Source organism: Periplaneta americana, chromosome 12 (assembly GCF_040183065.1).
Source record: "Periplaneta americana isolate PAMFEO1 chromosome 12, P.americana_PAMFEO1_priV1, whole genome shotgun sequence".
In the NCBI taxonomy this organism is placed as follows: domain Eukaryota; kingdom Metazoa; phylum Arthropoda; class Insecta; order Blattodea; family Blattidae; genus Periplaneta; species Periplaneta americana.
Window position 1 is genome coordinate 9,771,993 of NC_091128.1, and position 21,096 is coordinate 9,793,088.

At 35.6% G+C, this 21,096-nt stretch overlaps 1 protein-coding gene across 4 annotated transcripts in view; it reads right to left on the minus strand.

Moving 5' to 3' along the window:
* Positions 1-1,350: 1,350 nt before the first annotated feature.
* The window catches only part of LOC138710152 (zinc finger protein 664-like), an 82,686-nt gene continuing 62,940 nt past the window's right edge, over positions 1,351-21,096 (minus strand). For 3 of the 4 annotated variants that reach the window (XM_069840775.1, XM_069840776.1, XM_069840777.1), the window contains 3 exons: positions 20,097-20,143; positions 6,308-6,360; positions 1,351-4,177 (listed from right to left, as the gene is read on the minus strand). In XM_069840775.1, coding sequence (XP_069696876.1) covers positions 2,201-4,165 — 1,965 coding nt within the window. In that variant the 5' untranslated portion in view covers positions 4,166-4,177; positions 6,308-6,360; positions 20,097-20,143 and the 3' untranslated portion in view covers positions 1,351-2,200. Of the gene's footprint in view, positions 4,178-6,307; positions 6,361-20,096; positions 20,144-21,096 lie in introns of those variants that run through there. The other variant, XM_069840782.1, reaches the window with a different exon arrangement.

Sequence of the window (21,096 nt, forward strand, 5' to 3'; positions counted from 1 at the left end):
TTTATATTAGTTCTGCTCCAACATAGACGTTACAGATCAACATTTCAGAGCGATGTCTGCAGTCTATGCATTAATCAGGAACTAATAAACTCATCTAAATGCTGTTTTCTGCACAGAACAAAGGAACGCACCAAATTTGTGTAGGCCCAACATTGTAATTCCACTCTTCGTGATTTCCACAAGATATTCAATTGTTGTTAAGTTTTATGTTACAGACACTGTTATTACCAGGGTTAGAATTTTTTAGGTGTACCGGTACGCACATTTTTTAGTGTAATTTAGAGATTTCACTGTGTGAATTGTTGCCTCCAAATGAGAATCATTAATTTATCATTTAATTTACTTCTGAATTTCATTTCATTGGTGTTTGTAATACGTATCCTGGTAGTGAACGTAGGGCTGAAGGAAAAGCACACTTGCAACAGTGGGAAATTCCACTCGCCGACCATTGCCTGTGAACCAACAATGTGTTTATAACGAATTATCTTTTTATTTTTATTGGATTCAGTAGTCTCCTGTCAGTGAATTAAGTTTAATACAAGATTTCGACATGTTGAAAGTGTCCAAATCTCGATTTTTCATCCTGGATCAGGAATTCACGCAGAATTTCATCGAAACTGATGGAACTGTTTTACGAAACATTGTTTCTTCTGGTGAATTATACTGGTATGTAGTCTATTGAATACTGAATATAGCCTATAATATAGACATGTACCTAATTTCAAATTAGTTCTGTGGCCGGGAGGAAAAAGGTCTTAAGTCAATTTTTTGTGAAAACGAGATTTTTATATATTCTGAAAGCGGAAAAATTTCTCTACAATCTGGTAAAACGGCTAAAGTCAAATAAGACTCCTTACTGGATTTATAGAGCGTTACCACATGTCCTAAGTACTTTTTGAATCGAGCACACACAGAATAAAGGACTTAAGAATATTTAATACTTTATTCCTTACAAACATCACATGTTTACTTTCCATGCTTCCCTATTAAAAAGGTCTAACTTGTATTTTAGCCATTTTATGACATACTGATGCCCTTTGCCTTTAAAACTTTAAGCACCAGGGCAAACAGTCCTATAATTGTTTAAGACCCATTTTGCATTCCTAATAATTTACATTTCTCATTTATTTTGACATGAAAAAAAGTTTCTTATGTTCAATAGTCCCTTCTACTCAGTTTGGGTTCTAGTCTTAAAAGGGTGTAAGTGCGGCTATTTTTGGAAATAATCAAGAAAATTGTTAAATGAGCAACATTATCTGTTTTAGAAGAAATATAAACAAATAATATCCATGAAAAACCTCTTAATTAAAAAAAAAACTCTATAATTGACACCAATTTCAATCTTCCTAAGCTTTCCTGAAAAGTTTAAAATTTTTAGTTAAGACCTTTTTCCTTCCGGCCACAGAGTTGATTTCAATTAGATAAAATAGGAGAAAGGGCGTTTGTCGAAGTAGGTACCAGTAATTTAGTGAAAGAGCACTTTTTTATTTCTTTCTTACCTTAGCAGCTTTTTCATATCTTTGTCCTATAAAAATCGATTTTCAAATCCTAACTCTGGTTATTATATTCATTGCTGCTGATATTTCCGCTTTGGTGCTTCTATTTGTTTGTCAAAATGGCACATGTGGAGATTCATTAATCGCAAAAACTTTGTTGTTGTTGTTGTTGTTGTTGTATGCAAAGAAATCATCCGTTAATGCTCTTCCCTACTTTAGTGCCAATTATAACATCCCTCTCTTCAATTGGTCAGTGACAGGTTTATTTTTTGGTGCTCGGAGTTCTTTACCAAAATTTACGTATAATTTTTTTAAAACAATTATCAATATCATCTTTTGAAATTCAAAAAATCATCTCGCAAATTCTTAAAGATTCCCTGCAGATTATACAGTTTCATTTATACCACCCAGAAGGCCTTAATTAACGATATGCTAATTTTAAATAAAATCTTTTATTTATAAGTATAATTTTATAGTCATCTTCTAAGATTTTATTTTATAATTGACAATCAATGGTGTTTAATTATTACATTTTATTTTTATAACAATATTCATATTTAATTGATTACATTTGTTTGCTATTAATTTCCGGATCCTCGTGGTCATCCAAGGCCAGACGAGTTATTTCTCTCTCTCTCTCTCTCTCTCTCTCTCTCTCTCTCTCTCTCTCCTATCATTGTTACATACTTTGAAATCAACAAGCATCACTTCCTCTTCCTAATTGAGGAGATCCCAGACCTTTCAGCCCAGTGTATAACCACTTCAACTAGTAAACCGATGAAACTCATCAATAAACCCAAAGACAGGAATATGAACGGCGACTGGATAACATCCAGCGACATGGGAACATACTCCTCGCGCAAGTCAAGTGCAGCTCTACTGAAGGAAAGGCGTCCCAAAGGATCTGTGATGTCCCTCATGAGTTTCCGGGCTATTCCTGCCTGAACTAAGCGACCCAAAACTTGATTCCATCTCAAGAACATGTATCGACCTCCTTCCACCATCATATGGACGTGCATCTGGAGCGATTCTCCGCTGAACCTGTGGTAAAAAGGATAATCTACCTCGCCGCACAATTTCTTGGAATAGTACGTGAAGAAATCTTCATCTATCAACACAGCCGAATATTCAGTGTGGAATGCGGCGTCTACAGCCTCAACGGAAGTACTAGCAACGTATGATTGATTAGTTATGTCGTATTTAGACGAATACGTCGAGAATGCATCTAATTCGTCGAAGATCAGTGTGTAATTCTGGTCCCGAATTTCTTGGACAGTGTCTATCTGATGCTGTCGTCCTGGATCCACCATGTAGCTCGTAAAAAACGTTTGAAAAACTGTGTTGATAGTGATAGAGAATATAATCCAGGACAAGAATAACATTCTGAGATGTGCGCTATGGGGAATTTTATCAACTGCCACAGCCAGAATTGCACACAAGAGATTCAGCAAGCAGTGAACAATTCCATCGTAAGTGTTTGAATCCTTGACGGATATCCATGCTGTCAGAATCCGTAGAACAAGAGAAGTGAACACTATAGATGCCAGGAGAGAAATCCATGCTAGTGGAGTGAACACCCTAATCAGGCTTGCCCATCGAGGATGCATCTGTGCAACTGGAACGAAGAATTTATAACTACGAGTGAAGTAAGTGGTGGTGAAGTCATAATGTGGTTTGTAGTACATGTTCGAGACTGTGTTTCTTATCACAACCCCTAGGGAATTCCTATCGCAACTGTTTGCAACCTTGAGGACTTCCGTAGCGATGTCAGCCAATCTGTTGTCTAGCCCTCCAGCTCTCTCCGGGTATTTGCGTATCACAAATGGATCAGTAAGTGATTGCATTGCCTCGAAACAACAACCTGTGAAGTTTTGTTCTATGCGCTCTTTGACGAAGTTCGCATTTGCAAGAAATCTTCCTTCTCCATTGTGTTCGATCCACATGCCAAATAGTATTGGTTCTGGACTGATAACACAAAAACTATTTGGGTAGAAAGCTTTGATATACCCGTCTTCTGATGTGCGAACGATCACTACTGAATCAAAATATCTACTTTTCAAAAGTGATGTAAATATTCTGCGTGTTATGTCCTCCGTGACAGAATCTCCCATCACCACCACGACAAAATGCCCACTGTGGTTTTGTAAGATGTTGGAGTGGTGGAAAGTGAGCTGCTCAGAGATTTCACTGTCCAGTTGTTTTAGATTATTATGCTTGTACTTCACCGTCAAGATGAAGTTCTGGTGCTCACTTTTCTTCCAGAGAGTCAAATGGTCATTCACAGGTGCCAGCAGAACAGACCAGAGACCTCTCGTGTGCAGAGTGTGAAGTAATGTATCCACACCTTGAATCCAAATATGGGAGAAATATGGTTTGTTGTGTTCTGAAAGAGTGGCTCTTAGTAATTCAGGTGGATATATCACAATAAATGACGAATTTTTATTAGTATGACATTGGGAATTCTGAGGTATGGTCACTGTTTTGAGATGTCTATATTTTCGTGCTGCCCGTTCTTCAGCCGATGTAACATGGTACACGCGTTTTGTCGGAACAGTGATGACCACAGGCTGTTTGTTCGTGAACATTCTCTCGCACACTGACACTACGGCATGAGACAGATCTGGATCACTTTCAGGCAGTTTAATATTAGCTGACACCCGTTGTAGCATCAACAAGCATATCTGGAACCAGAATTTAGAAAATTATTCATTTTTTTTTAAAGGAGTGCAGCTTTTACATATATAAGAACGAAATATGTCCAATTTATAATTCTGTCGCCGGGAGGAAAAAGGTCTTAAGTAAAAATTTTATACTTTTCAGGAGAGCAGTAGAGAGATTGAAATTGGTGTCAATTATAGAGTTTTTTAAATTAAGAGGTTTTTTCTGGATATTATTTGTTAATATTTCTTCTAAAATAGATAATGTTGCTCATTTAACAATTTTCTTGATTATTTCCAAAAATAACCGCACTTAAGCCCTTTTAAGACTAGAACCCAAACTGAGTAGAAGAGACTATTTAAACATAAGACGTTTTTCATATCTACATAAATGAGAAATGTAAATTATTAGGAATGCAAAATGGGTCTTAAACAATTATAGAATTGTTTACCCTGATGCTTAAAGTTTTAAAAGGAAAGGGCATCAGTATGTGATAAAATGGCTAAAATACACGTTGGACCTTTTTAATAGGGAAGCATGGAAAGTAAACATGTGATGTTTGTAAGGAATAAAGTATTAAACATTCTTAAGTCCTTTATTCTGTGTGTGCTCGATTCAAAAAGTACTTAGGACATATGGTAACGCTTTATAAATCCAGTCAGGAGTCTTATTTGACTTTAGCCGTTTTACCAGATTGTAGAGAATTGTTTCCGCTTTCAGAATATATAAAAATCTCATTTTCACAAAAAATTGACTTAAGATCTTTTTCCTCCCAGCCACAGAATTAATTGGTAGTTTTCAGGGTCTTAAAAGAAGCAATCAATATCTTGCAAGGCGATAGTATTAATCAAAACAAGAAAATAGTCTAATAAAATTGTTCCCAAAATTAATATATTGCTAGATATGGGTACCTACTCTTCGCCAGATTCTTTCCAATAGCAAACCCAAGTCGAATCTCATGGACTCCAGGGACTGTATTTATGACATTCCATGTGAACGGTCATATATTGAGGGACCAGTAGACCCCCCCCCCCCCAGTGAAAATTAAAGAACACAAATACAACTCCAAATATTGCCTTATTGGTAAGCAATTATTGTGTTTTGTCACTAGTTGAGTCCAGTTTTCTCTTTTTCCGTTTTACTACTTTGTTTCCATTGTGCTTACAGTGTTGAAGAAGCAGTCATATCTCGGAAGATATTAATTTCAGGAACAATGTATATTAGACTTCGTTCTTATTCTCATGAATACCTCTCAAAATACTGAATGTTTATAACACCCTGTATATCCCTTACTCAGTTACTGTCACACGAAGTGGTTGACGTTGTTTGGATAAGATAACAAACTATATTCTGGCGATCTTGCAATTAAATGAAAAATGTTCCATAAAATATTTTGTCACTGCGTATGTATATAGGTAGTATACAGAGCTAGAGTCTCAAAAGCAATCTATATTCGCTCTCTAAAGCTCTGCTTTGCATACTTGTTATATACAGTAAAATAACTAGGCCTATTATATATTGAAAAATTGTAAAGTATGACTGTTGAGACATATAAATTTTTCTTCTCTGTTAACAACATGCAACTAAATATAAACAAATGAATAATTATGTTAATAAATAACTTTACATGAAAATGCAACTAACATATGTCTCTCCAATATAGCTATTTATTCTTTTGGCAGTATATATTTATATAACTTTGTTTGCATAACTAAGATCTCTTTGTCTTTGACATGTTTCGAATTGAGGACCGTTTTTGCAAAACTTGCTAACTGCAAAATTTTCAAAATTGAGATTTTGGTGGATTAGTTAACATAAGACAGGCCTCTACATGATGCTAAAGGCTTCTTAGGAGAATCTTATTTTCTTCACAGTAGTGTGTCAAGTGTGATCGTTTTTTCAAAACTTGCTTTCTGCTATGTGAGAGCTATAGCAAAACTTGGAGTTATTTTAGTTTTTTGTGTTTCCCATAAAATTTAGTTCTTACAGTTAGCAAGTTTTGCAAAAACGGTCCTCAATTATTTAAAATAAGCAAATACATTTGATTTTAATGCTTTTAAAGGAACCTCTCACACACAAATTGTAATGTCATCGCCGTTATATAAAATTAACTTACATATACAAAATCATAAATGTGATATATATGGACTTACCAGCAAACGTACGGAAAAGTTCTGGCAGTCATCTTTATCTCTGTATGTGCACACTGAAACAACAGACCAAGAATTGGGTGGGGTGGGTTTCTTTGTCAAGAATATTGAAATTTTACCCTGTCTAGTTTACCTGAGGAAGATAATGGTCTAAAATATTGTTATTTACCATAATTGTAACATGGGCATATAAAATTAATAAAGTACACGAAATTTAGAATTTTACAGCAACGTAATACGTAAAGAATGTTTAATAATAATTCACGTGTTCGTTAATTAGCTAAAAACGTATTCGAACTTCGGACACATACTACTTTTTAATTCTCATAAGTTAGTATAATATAACAAAAGCATTGTAAGTACAGTAATGTCTCAGTTATCAAAATGAAACAGACTTTATAAACCACGTGGTATTCACTTCCAAGCTATCACGAAATAATTGAAATAAATTGACATTTAAAATAGTTATTTAAGTAAAAGAAATATACCAAATGAAATAATTTCTTTAGTGTTAACTAAAGTTAATATTTTGTATTAGTGTCGAATGTTTTTTAGAAAATTTGTAGCACCTAACGAAAGAAAAGGTCACGTTGCGACCCACGGTTCTCGATCCGAGGACGAACTCTTTGATGTACAGTAACAAACATTCGTCTCTTTGGAATCCCACGATTTGCAAATCGTAGCCAGTAACATTCCTTTCCCACGATTGCAGATTCTCTTGCTGTTCTCTACATTAAATGAATATCGGCTAATTCAGAGTCAGAAAATCCTTTCATTCAGTCAAGTGAGCTTTCTGCAAGGTTAATGACCACTAAAGACCAAGAAAGAGTGTTTACACTGGAGTACATGTGACCAAAAGGCATGCCTATAATCTAAACTTATAGGCGTTTCATAGTACGACAATTCAAAAGGAATAAGACCGTAAAATTCGTGATACATTATAGAAAAACTAATAAAGCAAGGGAGAAAGTGCCGAGAAAGTAAAGATGAATTGTTTTACACACACTTTTCTTGAATAATAACAAAATATTTGCACTATACTCCTAACAATCTATATAGCCTATTTGTTCAATTTCAAAAACATTAAAATCTGAATAAATGAAATTTGCTGGATAATTAATTACCTTCTTTAAGCAAAGTTTAATTATCCGCTTTAGAAGCAATATCAGCAGAGAAAGTGTAAATTTGGTTGTTCCTCCCCATCCGGTTATAGGCATACCAAATTGGACAACACATTGAACAAAACTTACATAAATCGCATAATATTTTGTAGGTATGTAAGAACAAAGAATATCAAATTTGTATAATATTTGTCTTACATAAATAAAATGTATTGTGTGAAATGCTTACGTGTCATGACGGAGTAGAGATGTAGATGTAGAGATATAATTCGTCGAAATAGTGTAATAAAAACTTATCTTGCACACGCAAGAATTGGTGCGTTGTCAAAACGTTTCTGGGTCAAAATTGACATGGAAGAAACTTAAAACAGCAACCGTTGTACATAACGTAAATCATTACACATTCTATTAGGGTATACATATATGTAATATTATTATATTACAGGACGCAATAACAATATTCACAATATTAATGACAACTTCAACAATATATACATCGTTTTGTATAATAAAACAACATTTTTGTTGACTTTACCAATAAAAATGGCCATACACCACATTATGATATCTGAAAGTGTGTCATTTTTCTCTGACGTAAGTATAACAATTGAGTACCGGTAGTGAAAACAATAGAAAGTAACTTTTAAGAATATCACATTGCCAACTACTCGCCATAATAAGAAAAATGCTGAATAAAGACAAGTTGACAGTAATGAATAAGAACCTTATGGAATTGTAGGCATACTCGTCTCAATCAATACATATTTTATATGTAATTTGTGGTACGTTTTAGTATTTTTATTTTAAAAAATTAGTATTCCTAATTTATACATATATTATTTTAAAAATGTTATGTGTGGCATGTCTCTGAGACATAGTCTACTATTACCAAAATCTGGAGAAAAAAAAAACAGTTTTCTTTTGTTTCGATAATACCTACTGAAGTATACATTCATTTTAGACGTTGCTAGGAATAGAACACAAAACTGAACATGAGAAATTGTCGAATTCTGAGATCCAAGCACGTTATGATCAATAAATTATTTATTATATCGATATACTAGGACCTTATTCGTTATAGGCAGGGTGCGAATTACTTACATACTCACTTACTTACTGGCTTTTAAGGAACCCGCAGGTTCATTGCCGCCCTCACATAAGCCCGCCATCGGTCCCTATCCTGAGCAAGATTAATCCAGTTTCTACCATCATATCCCACCTCCCTCAAATACATTTTAATATTATCTTCCCATCTACGTCTCGGCCTCACCAAAGGTCTTTTGCCCTCCGGCCTCCCAACTAACACTCTATATGCATATCTGGATTCGCCCATACGTGCTACATGCCCTGCCCATCTCAAACGTCTGGATTTAATGTTCCTAATTATGTCAGGTGAAGAATACAATGCGTGCAGTTCTGCGTTGTGTAACTTTCTCCATTCTCCTGTAACTTCATCCCTCTTAGTCCCAAATATTTTCCTAAGCATCTTATTCTCAAACACCCTTAACCTATGTTCCTCTCTCAAAGTGAGAGTCCAAGTTTCACAACCATACAGAACAACCGGTAATATAACTGGTTTATAAATTCTAACTTTCACATATTTTGACAGAGGACTGAATGACAAAAGCTTCTCAACCGAATAATAACAGGCATTTCCCATATTTATTCTGCGTTTAATTTCCTCCCGAGTGTAATTTATATTTGTTACTGTTGCTCCAAGATATTTGAATTTTTCCACTTCTTCAAAGGATAAATCTCCAATTTTTATGGTTCCATTTCGTACTATATTCTGGTCACGAGACATAATCATATACTTAGGGTGCGAATTAAGATTTCTAATTGGGGGATAGAATCCTATACAGAGAATACCATACATAAAATTATTATTATCCTCATTCGATACGGCTCAACGCTCAGTTGCACTGAGTTGTTTGTCTTGCATCTTGATCATAATAATAATTATATCCATGAGGAGGCTTAAGGTAAGATGTGTAATTCCTAAGTTATTGATTGTTGTCAGCTTGCTGGTGATGATAATACATCAATATTATTTTATTTGCTTAGTTTATACTTTATAAAGTACATGTATACTCATATTAAAACAGTTATATTTTGTGAGGGGAATAGAAGTTATCCCTGGCAGGGATGTTAATATAAATTTATGAGAAGAGGATAACTTTCCAACGGGGGGGGGGGGATTTCCCCTCTCCCGTTAATTCGTACCCTGCTTACAGTATTACATCCATATCCGCGATGTTTCGGACCGAGTTGTATAGGGCTTGAACTGTAGGTCTATTACAAGTTATAATAGGGCATAACTTAAAACAATCTCCCTCTTTTTCTCTCTCGTCGGTACAGAAACATGTGCATACATCAATAGAACTACGAGGGGGATCCAGGAAATAACGACCGTTTTGTTGTAATAATTAAAAAAAATATATTTATTTTAAAAAACAAAGTCTGTTGCATAACTGAAGCTTCCTTTATTTCTCTACATAATCACCACCTACATTTAAACATTTGTCGTATCTGTTCACTAGCTTTAGAATTCCCGTGTTATACTCCTCTCCCGCCATTTCATTAAGCCAGGAGTTCACTGTCTTCTTCAACTCTTCATCACTTCCAAAACGCGTACCACCCAGAAAGTCTTTCAGCTTAGTGAAAAGGTGAAAATCGCTAGGAGCAAGGTCTGGACTATAGGGCGGATGATCAAAGATTCCCAACCAAATTGATCCAGCAATTCTCGAGTTGAAGCAGCAGTGTGCGGGCGGGCGTTGTCGTGAAGAAGCACAACTCCTCTCGAAAGCATTCCTCGCTTCTTGTTTTGGATGGCTCGCCGTAGTTTTCGTAAAGCCTCACAATAACGATTTGCATTGATCGTAGTGCCTTTTGGCATGAAATCCAGCAAAAGAACACCTTAGCAATCCCAAAAGACTGTAGCCATGACTTTTTGTGTTGAGAGAGTCTGTTTGAATTTTCTCGGTTTCTTGGGTGATGAGGGATGATGCCACTGACGTGATTGGCGCTTGGTCTCTGGGGTGTTGTGAGACACCCAGGTCTCATCACCAGTCACAATTTGATCGAGAAAGGCGTTTCCATCTGTGTGATATCGCATCAAGAATGTCAGTGCTGAGGCCATTCTCTGAGTTTTGTGTTGGTCACTCAGTTGCCGTGGAAACCATCGTGCACAGATTTTGTGGTAGCCAAGATGTTGCGACACAATTTCACCAAGCAAAGAACGAGAAATGTCAGGAAAGGCAATATGCAATTCGTCGAGTGATGTGCGCCTGTCTTGCAAGATTCTGTCGTTCACTTTAGTCTTCAGGTCTTCTGTGATGAGTGATGGGCGTCCGGGTCGAGTTTCATCGTGGACATTTGTTCGCCCATTGTTGAACATTTCGCACCATTTTCTCACATTTCTTTCATTCATTACAGTATCACCATACACTTCTTTCAATTGCCGGTAAATTTCTGCAGGTTTCAAATGACGGGCATTCAAAAATCGAATCACACTCCTCACCTCACAGTCGGCGGGATTATCAATCACGTCGTTCATTTTGAAGTAACACAAAATGTACAATGGCGACTTGTTGCAACCAGTACTCACAACATTATGAGAACACATGTTAAGGAAGCCAGTTGACCTTCAAACAAGGAAGGGGAGTCAGCTGCGCGGCGGGTATGCGCGAACGGTCGTTATTTCCTGGATCCCCCTCGTACATAACAGTGCTAACAGACACTTTTTTATATGAAGTTTACTTTCCTGAAGATATCATACAAAGTGTAACCTCTAATTATTTCATTTAATCTCGTCTTTAAGTTAACACATTATATCCGGGATCACTTTTCTTTTTTCTGCATTGTTGTGCAGTATGCTATTCATATTTCTCCAAGTAGCGGCCTGAACACCTGCAGACATCCAACACATGAGTACAGGCTGTTACAAAAGAAACATGACAGTGCTTCCATTCCTCAAATGAGGTACTGTAGGCCTATAGCAATTCTTATTGCTACAGTATCTATTTGTTACTCTGTAATTTGCCATTTATAGCTACATTTTACATTTTTGGTTATGATATCTATACTTATCTGTTTTTTATTTATTTTTATTTTGTATTTTTCATTTTGTCTATATCTATATCTGTGTATTTTATTTAGGTAGTATCTATTTGTCTGTTTTTTTGTCCATTTTTCATTTTTAATTTGTATTTACACCTGTATCTTGCATTTGTATCTATTTTATCTCTTTTTTCTTGTTATCTGCAATTCCATATTTTAAGCAATTATCCGTACTGTCTATTGTAATTGGGGCTTTGCCCTGTTATAGACATAAATAAATAAAACTTATACATTCAGAAATTTAAAATAAATATTATAGTTCAGACACATGATCTGAAGACATTAATTCATCAATTTAAACACAAAAGCAAAAAAGATCTTTTGAATTCAATATTTTTTAACATTAATAGAAAAAAGAGTTGAGACAAGTTTGGGGGGGGCACTGACCCCCATGCCCTCTCATAACTCCGCCTATGGTTACAATGTACTAAAACGTAGAAATACGTCTATAATGCGTCATTCCATTTAAAAGTTCGCCATCAATAACTTCCCAACGGACATAGGTATATCAGGTTAAATCAATGTAAATTACCTCAAACTACATTATGCTGAAATATTTTACATTCCTACTGAGATATTCTGTATATAACTTACGGTATGTAGACATTTTTGTTTATGGACATTTCTGTTGTCTGCTAATGGCTTCATTGCCAGATGCAAGGCACTAGACAACAACAACAACATTTCTGTTGTGAACTATAAATTCACTGGTCATTAAGGGTACCGGTATATGTACGTGAATGACCTCAAATATTATCAGAAAATGCTGGCTCTAAATTTCTAAAATTTTATAAGAAAATGAACTCACAATTGGACAAAAATTACCAGATACCACAACAAGACTTATTAGAACTTAAATATCTTATATAAGTATAAAAAAGGTTACTAATAATATTTTGAAACCAGTTTTATCAAAGTATGAAAAAAAAAAAATTCCGCAGTTACATCATTTGGTATCCATAACATTTTTCCTGCATGTAATAAACACTTATTTCTGAAAAGTAGACTACTCTCAGACATGTAGAGTTGTTTATTTTAATACAATTAATTTTTTATTTGTCCTATATAAAAAAAATTAAAATTTCCGTAATGTTTTGTGATCTAATTTTTCTATTTTCAGAGAAGTGGGCATTATTGTAGTCTACCTTTTGCATAAATGCATGTTAAATGAGTGTACAAAATTTCAGAATTCTATCTCTAATGGTTGTGGAGTTATGAAATATTATTATGTGAAAATTTAAAAATTTTGGAAAATTTAATTTAAAGTAAAAAGTGAATTCTAAAAAAAATATTATTAGTAACCTTTTTATACTTTTATGAGATATATAAGTTCTAATAAGTCTTGTTGTGGTACCTTGTAATTTTTGTCCAATTGCGAGTTCATTTTCTTACAATTATGACAGAAGACGAAATATTAATTCAACATTAGTAGAACCTAAATGTCTCACATCTGCTGGTCTAAAGCATAGCATAAATTTTGACCCTCGGTTGTACAATGCTTTAACTAAATTACACCCGGAACTTCTAACATGTAACCCAATAACATATAACAAGAAAAATAGAAACGTGTTAATATCTTCAATTTGATTAAATAAATCTATAGCCTATGTGTATAAATTAATCAACCTATATTATATTTGTATTCTATAATTTTAAAATATATATTAGTCCTACTTTTCACGTGCGATATTATTCTTCTCTAGTGTTAATGTTATATTATATAATTCCATTGCCTCTGTAATTATATTTTAGTTCCTATTTTATTTTACTTATTTATTTTTATTATTATTATTATTTTTTATTTTAATATTATATCTGAACTGTGACCAAACACGAGCGCTGCTCATTCGGTCTCAAATTTTGTTAATACTACTGTATCTTCTTTTTATATTGCTTGTATTATTTTATTTCTATTTCTCTTGTTTGTTTTGTAATTATATTCTTTATTCTGTAAATGTTTGAATACTGTTGTTTTGATATATCCCAAATTAAATTAAATTAAATTATAAAATTTTATAAATTTAGAGCCCGCATTTTCTGATAATATTTGTGGTCATTCATGTACATATACCCTTAAGCAGTGGGAATTTAGGCCTGGAAGCGTTTTTACACCAATATTACTGTCTTTTCCTCAACATAGGAGTTCCACATTTTCCAAGAAAGTGAACATTCATCTCAAGAACGAAAACGATCAAACTCACAAATAACCCAAGACAAAGGAAAATGAAAGGTGATTGAATAAATCAACAGCTTGGTTGATGGCGAGGTTCCCCAGAGGATCCGTAATATCAGCCATGATTTTCCGGGGTATTCCTGCTTGTACTAGCCGACCCAGAATTTGATTACACCTCCAGAATAAGTATCTACCGCCACTGACAACCATATGCATGTGCGTGTGTCTTGCTTCTCCACTGAACTTACGATACACAGGGGAACGTGCCCTTCCGCACAGCTTCTTGGCATAGTATGCAAAGAAATCTTCATTGATCAACACTGCTGAACGTTCAGTGTGGAAAGCGACGTTCAGAGTGCTGACGGAGTCAGAAACGATGTAAGCTTGAATTTGTAGGTTGTAATTCGATAGAAATTCCAAAGGAATTGTGTAATTCTGTTCCAGAATTTCTTAAAGTGTGTCTATCTGATGCTGTCTTCCAGGATCTACCATGTAACTGGTGAAAAATGCCTGGACAAGAACACCATTCTGAGAGGTGTACTGCGAGGGGTTTTATCAACTCCTATATTGTCGGACCATCGGATCTGTGCCCCTTCAGCGCTGTCGTCGTTCTTGGAAAAGTTAACGCCTGTACTCACTCCATTCCACCCGCTTTCCTCCCACCACGTTAAACAGCAGGCCACGAACCTTGCCGAATAGGGATGTTGCCAAACTTCCGTCAAACGGTGTCATAAATAACTGGTCCTCCATGCTGCAATATTATTTTTTTCAATCAAAATACATCTTGTATTTCTACATTTTTTAAATCTAAATCCCATGTCTCGAATCACTTTCCGTAGTTTTTCTCTCCAACCTTAGAAATTATTGCTTCTCTCGCAAGCTTCAGTAATTTCTTCAATGTTGAAACTTCTTTCTGAACGGTGTAAAATTCTTGTATCTTTCTTCTTAAAATACATCGGTTCATATCATCTACAATAATTAAAAGTTCCCTTGGTCTGTTCTTCTCTGGTGATTCTAGTTTTTCATCTCCCGCACAGACTCCCTCTCTCCTGATTTTCTTTATTAGGAGTTCTGACCTGTCTATATAAATTACATAAAATGTTGTATTATTAGTATTAGTTAAGTAAGTAATTTTAATACGTAATCAATTGAAATAAAATAAGCCCCACCTGTGATATCAGCTGTTCTTTTCGTTGCTGATTTATAGGAAACAGATATTGACCTGTTTGTTTCTCTTCATGGCAAAATGCTATTACGTACTTGCTTAATAATATTTCTTTCGCCACTCTGTGCTACAATATTCATGTTGAGTTGACAACACTGGACTGCAAGTGCAAATATTGTAAACTGTCCCGCAAGAAGGCCAAAATTGTGAATAGTGGGGGACAGAAAGGGAGAGATATATAAAAGAGAGAGATAGGAATGCAGGGAGAGAAATGAATTACCGAGGCTGAGAAGGAATTAGTGTTCAGTTCGCATATCTTACGGGGGCACAGATCAGATGGTCCGACAATACCCAGAATTGAACACCAAGTGTTCAAGAAACACTGGGATGTTGCTCCGTAGATACTGTGGTCTTTGGACACCCGCTCTGTCAGGAACCGTAAAGCCAGAGAAGTGAACACTATAGAGATTAGGACAGAAAACCAGGCAAATGGGGTAAATACCCTGGTGAAACTTGCCCATCTAGGATACATTTCTGCAATTGGAAGGAAGAATTTATAACTCCGGGTGAAATAAGGCGTTGTCAGTTCAGAAGTACTTTGGTACAAAAGGTTCAGCATTTTGTTCAATACTGTAATATGTACACTATCATTACTATATTCCTTGTTTGTAACCTTGAATGCCTGTTTGAAAATTTCCAGCAATTCGACATCTAGTCCTCCCACGGTCTCTGGGATTGGATTCTTGGAGTTTGTTATCACAAATGGATCAGTGTTTGCAGGGATTACTCTGAAGTAACAACCTGTTAAATTTTCTTCAATTTGTCTTTTGTTAAAAACTTTATTTACAAGCAACCCTTCGTCTTCGTCATTTTCGGTCCAGGTGCCAAATAATAATGGTTCTGGATTCAGAGAGCAAAAATTATTTGGGTAGAAAGCATTTATAGATGTTCCTTCTGCTGCATTTAGAATCACTATGGAATCATAATATTTGTTTTTAAAAAGGATTTGAAATATCACACTTGCAACCTCTTCCGTAGCAGGGTCTCCCATCACCACCACAAGGAAGTGCCCCATAGAGTTTTCTAACATATTATAAATTTGAAAATTTATCTGGAGGTTTAACTGATGTTGAAGATCTACAAAGTCATTCTTTTCATACTTGAGGGGAAAGATGAAATTCTGGTAGGCATATTCCGTCCAAGAGTTCCAAGTATTCGTTTCAGGAGCCAAAAGAACTGTCCAACGTCCCAGCGTGTGCAGTGGTCTAAGTAGATCATCCATACCGTCAATCCAGTTATGCCAGAAATGATGTATGCGGTAACTTGTATACAACTGTACTAAGTAGGCAAGGGGGCACATTATGATCTGGAACGCAGAGTTGTTGGTGTTGCACAGCGAATCGTGAGGTATGGTCACTGCTTTGTACTCCGGATAATAGTTGTCGTGGTCCCCTAGATCTGATGATACAACACTGAAATTTTTCAAGGGCAAAGAGAAGACCATAGGTTGCTCATTCGTGAAGATTCTCTCGCTTACTGACGCTACAGCATGAGCCAGATTTTGGTAACTTTCAGGCACTCCAATATGAGCTGGCACCCCTCGTAGCATCCATAGGTATATCTGCAATCAATATTATAAATTCGTAGTGAAAGTTATTCAGAGACTAAGGGTATTCGAGAATAAGATGCTTAGGAAAATAATGATACAACACTGAAATTTTTCAAGGGCAAAGAGAAGACCATAGGTTGCTCATTCGTGAAGATTCTCTCGCTTACTGACGCTACAGCATGAGCCAGATTTTGGTAACTTTCAGGCACTCCAATATGAGCTGGCACCCCTCGTAGCATCCATAGGTATATCTGCAATCAATATTATAAATTCGTAGTGAAAGTTATTCAGAGACTAAGGGTATTCGAGAATAAGATGCTTAGGAAAATAATGATACAACACTGAAATTTTTCAAGGGCAAAGAGAAGACCATAGGTTGCTCATTCGTGAAGATTCTCTCGCTTACTGACGCTACAGCATGAGCCAGATTTTGGTAACTTTCAGGCACTCCAATATGAGCTGGCACCCCTCGTAGCATCCATAGGTATATCTGCAATCAATATTATAAATTCGTAGTGAAAGTTATTCAGAGACTAAGGGTATTCGAGAATAAGATGCTTAGGAAAATAATGATACAACACTGAAATTTTTCAAGGGCAAAGAGAAGACCATAGGTTGCTCATTCGTGAAGATTCTCTCGCTTACTGACGCTACAGCATGAGCCAGATTTTGGTAACTTTCAGGCACTCCAATATGAGCTGGCACCCCTCGTAGCATCCATAGGTATATCTGCAATCAATATTATAAATTCGTAGTGAAAGTTATTCAGAGACTAAGGGTATTCGAGAATAAGATGCTTAGGAAAATATTTGGGGCTAAGCGGGATGATGTTACAGGAGAATGGAGAAAGTTACACAACGCAGAACTGCACGCATTGTATTCTTCACCTGACATAATTAGGAAAATTAAATCCAGACGTTTGAGTTGGGCAGGGCATGTAGCACATATGAGGGAATCCAGAAATGCATATAGAATGTTAGTTGGGAGGCCGGAGGGAAAGAGACGTTTGGGAATCTGAGACATAGATGGGAGGATAATATAAAAATGGATTTGAGAGAGGTGAATATGTTGGTAGGGACTGGATTAATTTTGCTCAGGATAGGGACCAATGGCGGGCTTATGTGAGGGCGGCAATGAACCTCTGTGTTCCTTAGAAGTCATGAGTAAGTGAAAGTTATTGCTAACTTTTTCAGGAATGTTCACGTCTTAGCAATAATGAGAACATAAAGTATCATATAGACCTACTTAATTGACAATAATTTATTCCGTAGTTAACGAAGATAGTGAAGATAGTCTTGTAGTTATGATTTGTATGTTGTGCATATCGTGTCTTATACATAACATTATAATACACTGCTTGTAACGTTCCTACTTTTAATTTCATACAAAAGTAATAGGAATGAAAAAGTATAGGCTACTTATATATTTGTTTGTTTACTTATTTATTTACCATACCGGTAGGTATTCATTTACTGATTTATTACTCATGTTTGTTCGTTTATTTATTTAGTCGTTTGTTTGCTTACGTGCTCGTTTATTTAACTCTTTATTACTTACTTACTGGCTTTTAAGAAACCTGAAGATTCATTGCCGCTCTCACATAAGCCCGCCATTGGTCCCTATCCTGAGCAAGATTAATCCAGTCTCTACCTTCATATCCCACCTCCCTCAAATCCATTTTAATATTATCCTCCCATCTATGTCTCGGCCTCCCCAAAGGTCTTTTTCCCTCTGGCCTTCCAACTAACACTCTATATGCATTTCTGGATTCGCCCATACGTGTTACATGGCCTGCCCATCTCAAACGTCTGCATTTAATGCTCCTAATTATGTTAGATGAAGAATATTTAACTTTTTATACATAGTGTGCAAATTAATCCGAACAACGTAATTACTTATGCAAAAACACTCAAACAGGATAAAAAAAAAGGATCTAAGACATACCTCAGTAATCTATGTGGCCTCCCTTGTTCCTAATAACAGCTCTGAGACGATTTGGCATGGATTCCACTAATTTCCCACAAATATTCTTAATTTCTTCATCGCGAAACCATACACCAATGAGGGCAGAAATCATCTTCTCCTTTGTAGAACAATCCATTTTTTGCATTCTTCTTTTGCAAATTGACCACAAGTTCTCAATGGGGTTGATGTCGGGTGAGTTGCCTGGCCAGGGGAGTACCTGAATATTCTTCTTGTTGAAGAATTCTGTAGTTTTTCGAGACGTATGGCATGGTGCCAGGTCTTGTTGGAACACATCTCTGCCACCCGGAAATGATTTTTGCAGCTGGGGTACGATTCTGGTTTCCAATAAGTGAATATATTTGTCAGAATTCATCATTCCCTTGATAGGTATTAATGCTCCAGGCCCTTCATGTGTAAAATAACCCCAAAACATTACTTTAGGGGGTTATTTGGGTGCTTGTTGGAGATGAGCTGCTGTTACTTTTTCGGATCCTTTCTGTACGTAAGAAACACGGTGGCCGTGGACCTCGAAATGAGACTCATCGGAAAAAAGTACATTCTTCCAGTCATTCACTGTCCAGTGTTGATGTAATTTTTCCCACATTGAGCGTTTTTTTTTTTTTGCACATAACATTTATTCATTCATTCATTTATTTATTTTATTGCAATTCACCTACGGTCATTTAGCTACCTATACACAATATACCTGTATACAATAAATTTTATACATTGTACATAAGTGGGTTCTTACATTGCATAAACACAAACACATTTTAAAATTTATTTTACATTTTTTTTATCTTGTTTACTTTCCTCGTTGGCTTTTCTCGCAATTCAGAAAGATATGTTCCTAAGGATTTTATTATTAAGCTTATATGTTCATTTTTAATTATTCATATTTTAGCTAATACAATTGCACTACATACTACGATGTAGCCATTACTGAAAAAGAATATTTTGAGTATGTTTTTCACTTAAAATGGTGTAACAAGGAGTTTTTCTTTATCACCATGTTAGCCTACCGCTTCAGTCAAATCTGTTTCCTAATCGGTTATTTAAAGACGCTGTATCAACTACTGAATTATTAGAGCCGATTGAATTCCTGATAAGAGACAAAATTTGGCGAGATGATAACAGTACCGAGGATTCGCTATGAAACAGGGGCGTATTTTGCGGGCTACCGGGGCTACCGGCGGTAGCCCAAGGAAATTACAAAAGAAAAAGTTTATAATATAACATAATGTAATAATTTTGTGTTATTAGTTTTACCATAGTAATTAAAATTAAAGTAATTGTTAGATATATTTTGTGTAATAATAGGGTCAGCGGTAGCCCAAACCCTTTAACCAGTATACGCCACTGCTATGAAATTGCCTGAAACTCGCCTTATAGTTGGAAAAACCTGCGAAAAAAGCAATCGTGTAATTGGCCCAAGTGGGAATCAAACCAACACCCGAGAAAAGCTCCGAATCAGCAAACTTTCTACCGCCTAATCAACGTTTTTCGTGATAATATTGAGATTTCCGAACGTTTTAGAGCTAAAATTTGTTTTCAGTGCACTTAAAGGAACCTCCTTACAGGTCTGATCTTACCGTCTTTTTAAAAACAAACCACGATCGTAAGTTGACATACAAACTTACCAGCAAACACACCGATAAGGTGTGATGGTCATCTCTGTGTGTGTATGCTGAAACAATAGACCAGACATTAGATGGAGTGGGCCTCATTGTAGAAGGTATTGAAGACATCTTAAGAGTGCACTGTATGTCTGAATTCAAAATGTCTCGCAGGAAAAATCCTGCTCCTCAGGATTTAAAAAGGAACAGATGCATTATAGGACCCACCCTAAATATAAAAATATGCTAAGCCACAAAAAAAAGGTCAACGGAAGTTGCGTTTCGATCAACTAAATGATCGATACCGGTATATATTGTTTTCATTATGTTGCCAACCAATCAATATTGTTGTAAATTAGTTTGATTATAATCATGGCGGCAATTTCGAATGCTATAGTTAAATATAAAAAGGATGTGGATCAATTTCTCCCTCTTGATTTAAAATGTAGGCCTCGAAATGGAAATTATGGAATTATAAATAAGTTGTAAATTTTTTAGTAGCTTTATCCATGAATAAAGACATGTAGGCTATGTTTATGGTTTTTTTTATGTGAATGTGGTTTACTTAGGAGTGAAATGTTTTGCGAAACATGTAAACCTGGGATGAGACTGAAGAAATTTAAAAGTAAACGAGATGAACTCCTGTGGAGATGTCATTGGAAATTACAAGGTATTGAATGATAGACACAGGAACGCCATATTGTAGCACTTTGTGAAATCATTCGGATAACGGAGAAGATGAAACGGAACATCTTCAGCGAGGTCCATGGTAAAATGCTAATTTTACACCAGTTTTGTTTTTAATTCTTTGGTCCAGGGAAAATACTAGTAAAAATGTGTTTTTGTGAAAGACTAGTATTTTCCCTGGACCAAAAATGCAGTATAAATGAGTAGAATTAGTATTTTATAATGTATTATAAAGATGACTAATATGAACTTAATTTTATTGTTGTATTAATACCAATGTTGTATTGTCTGAAAGTTTAATGTTACTGTGTTTACAAAGTTTAGCTTTGGTTCGTTT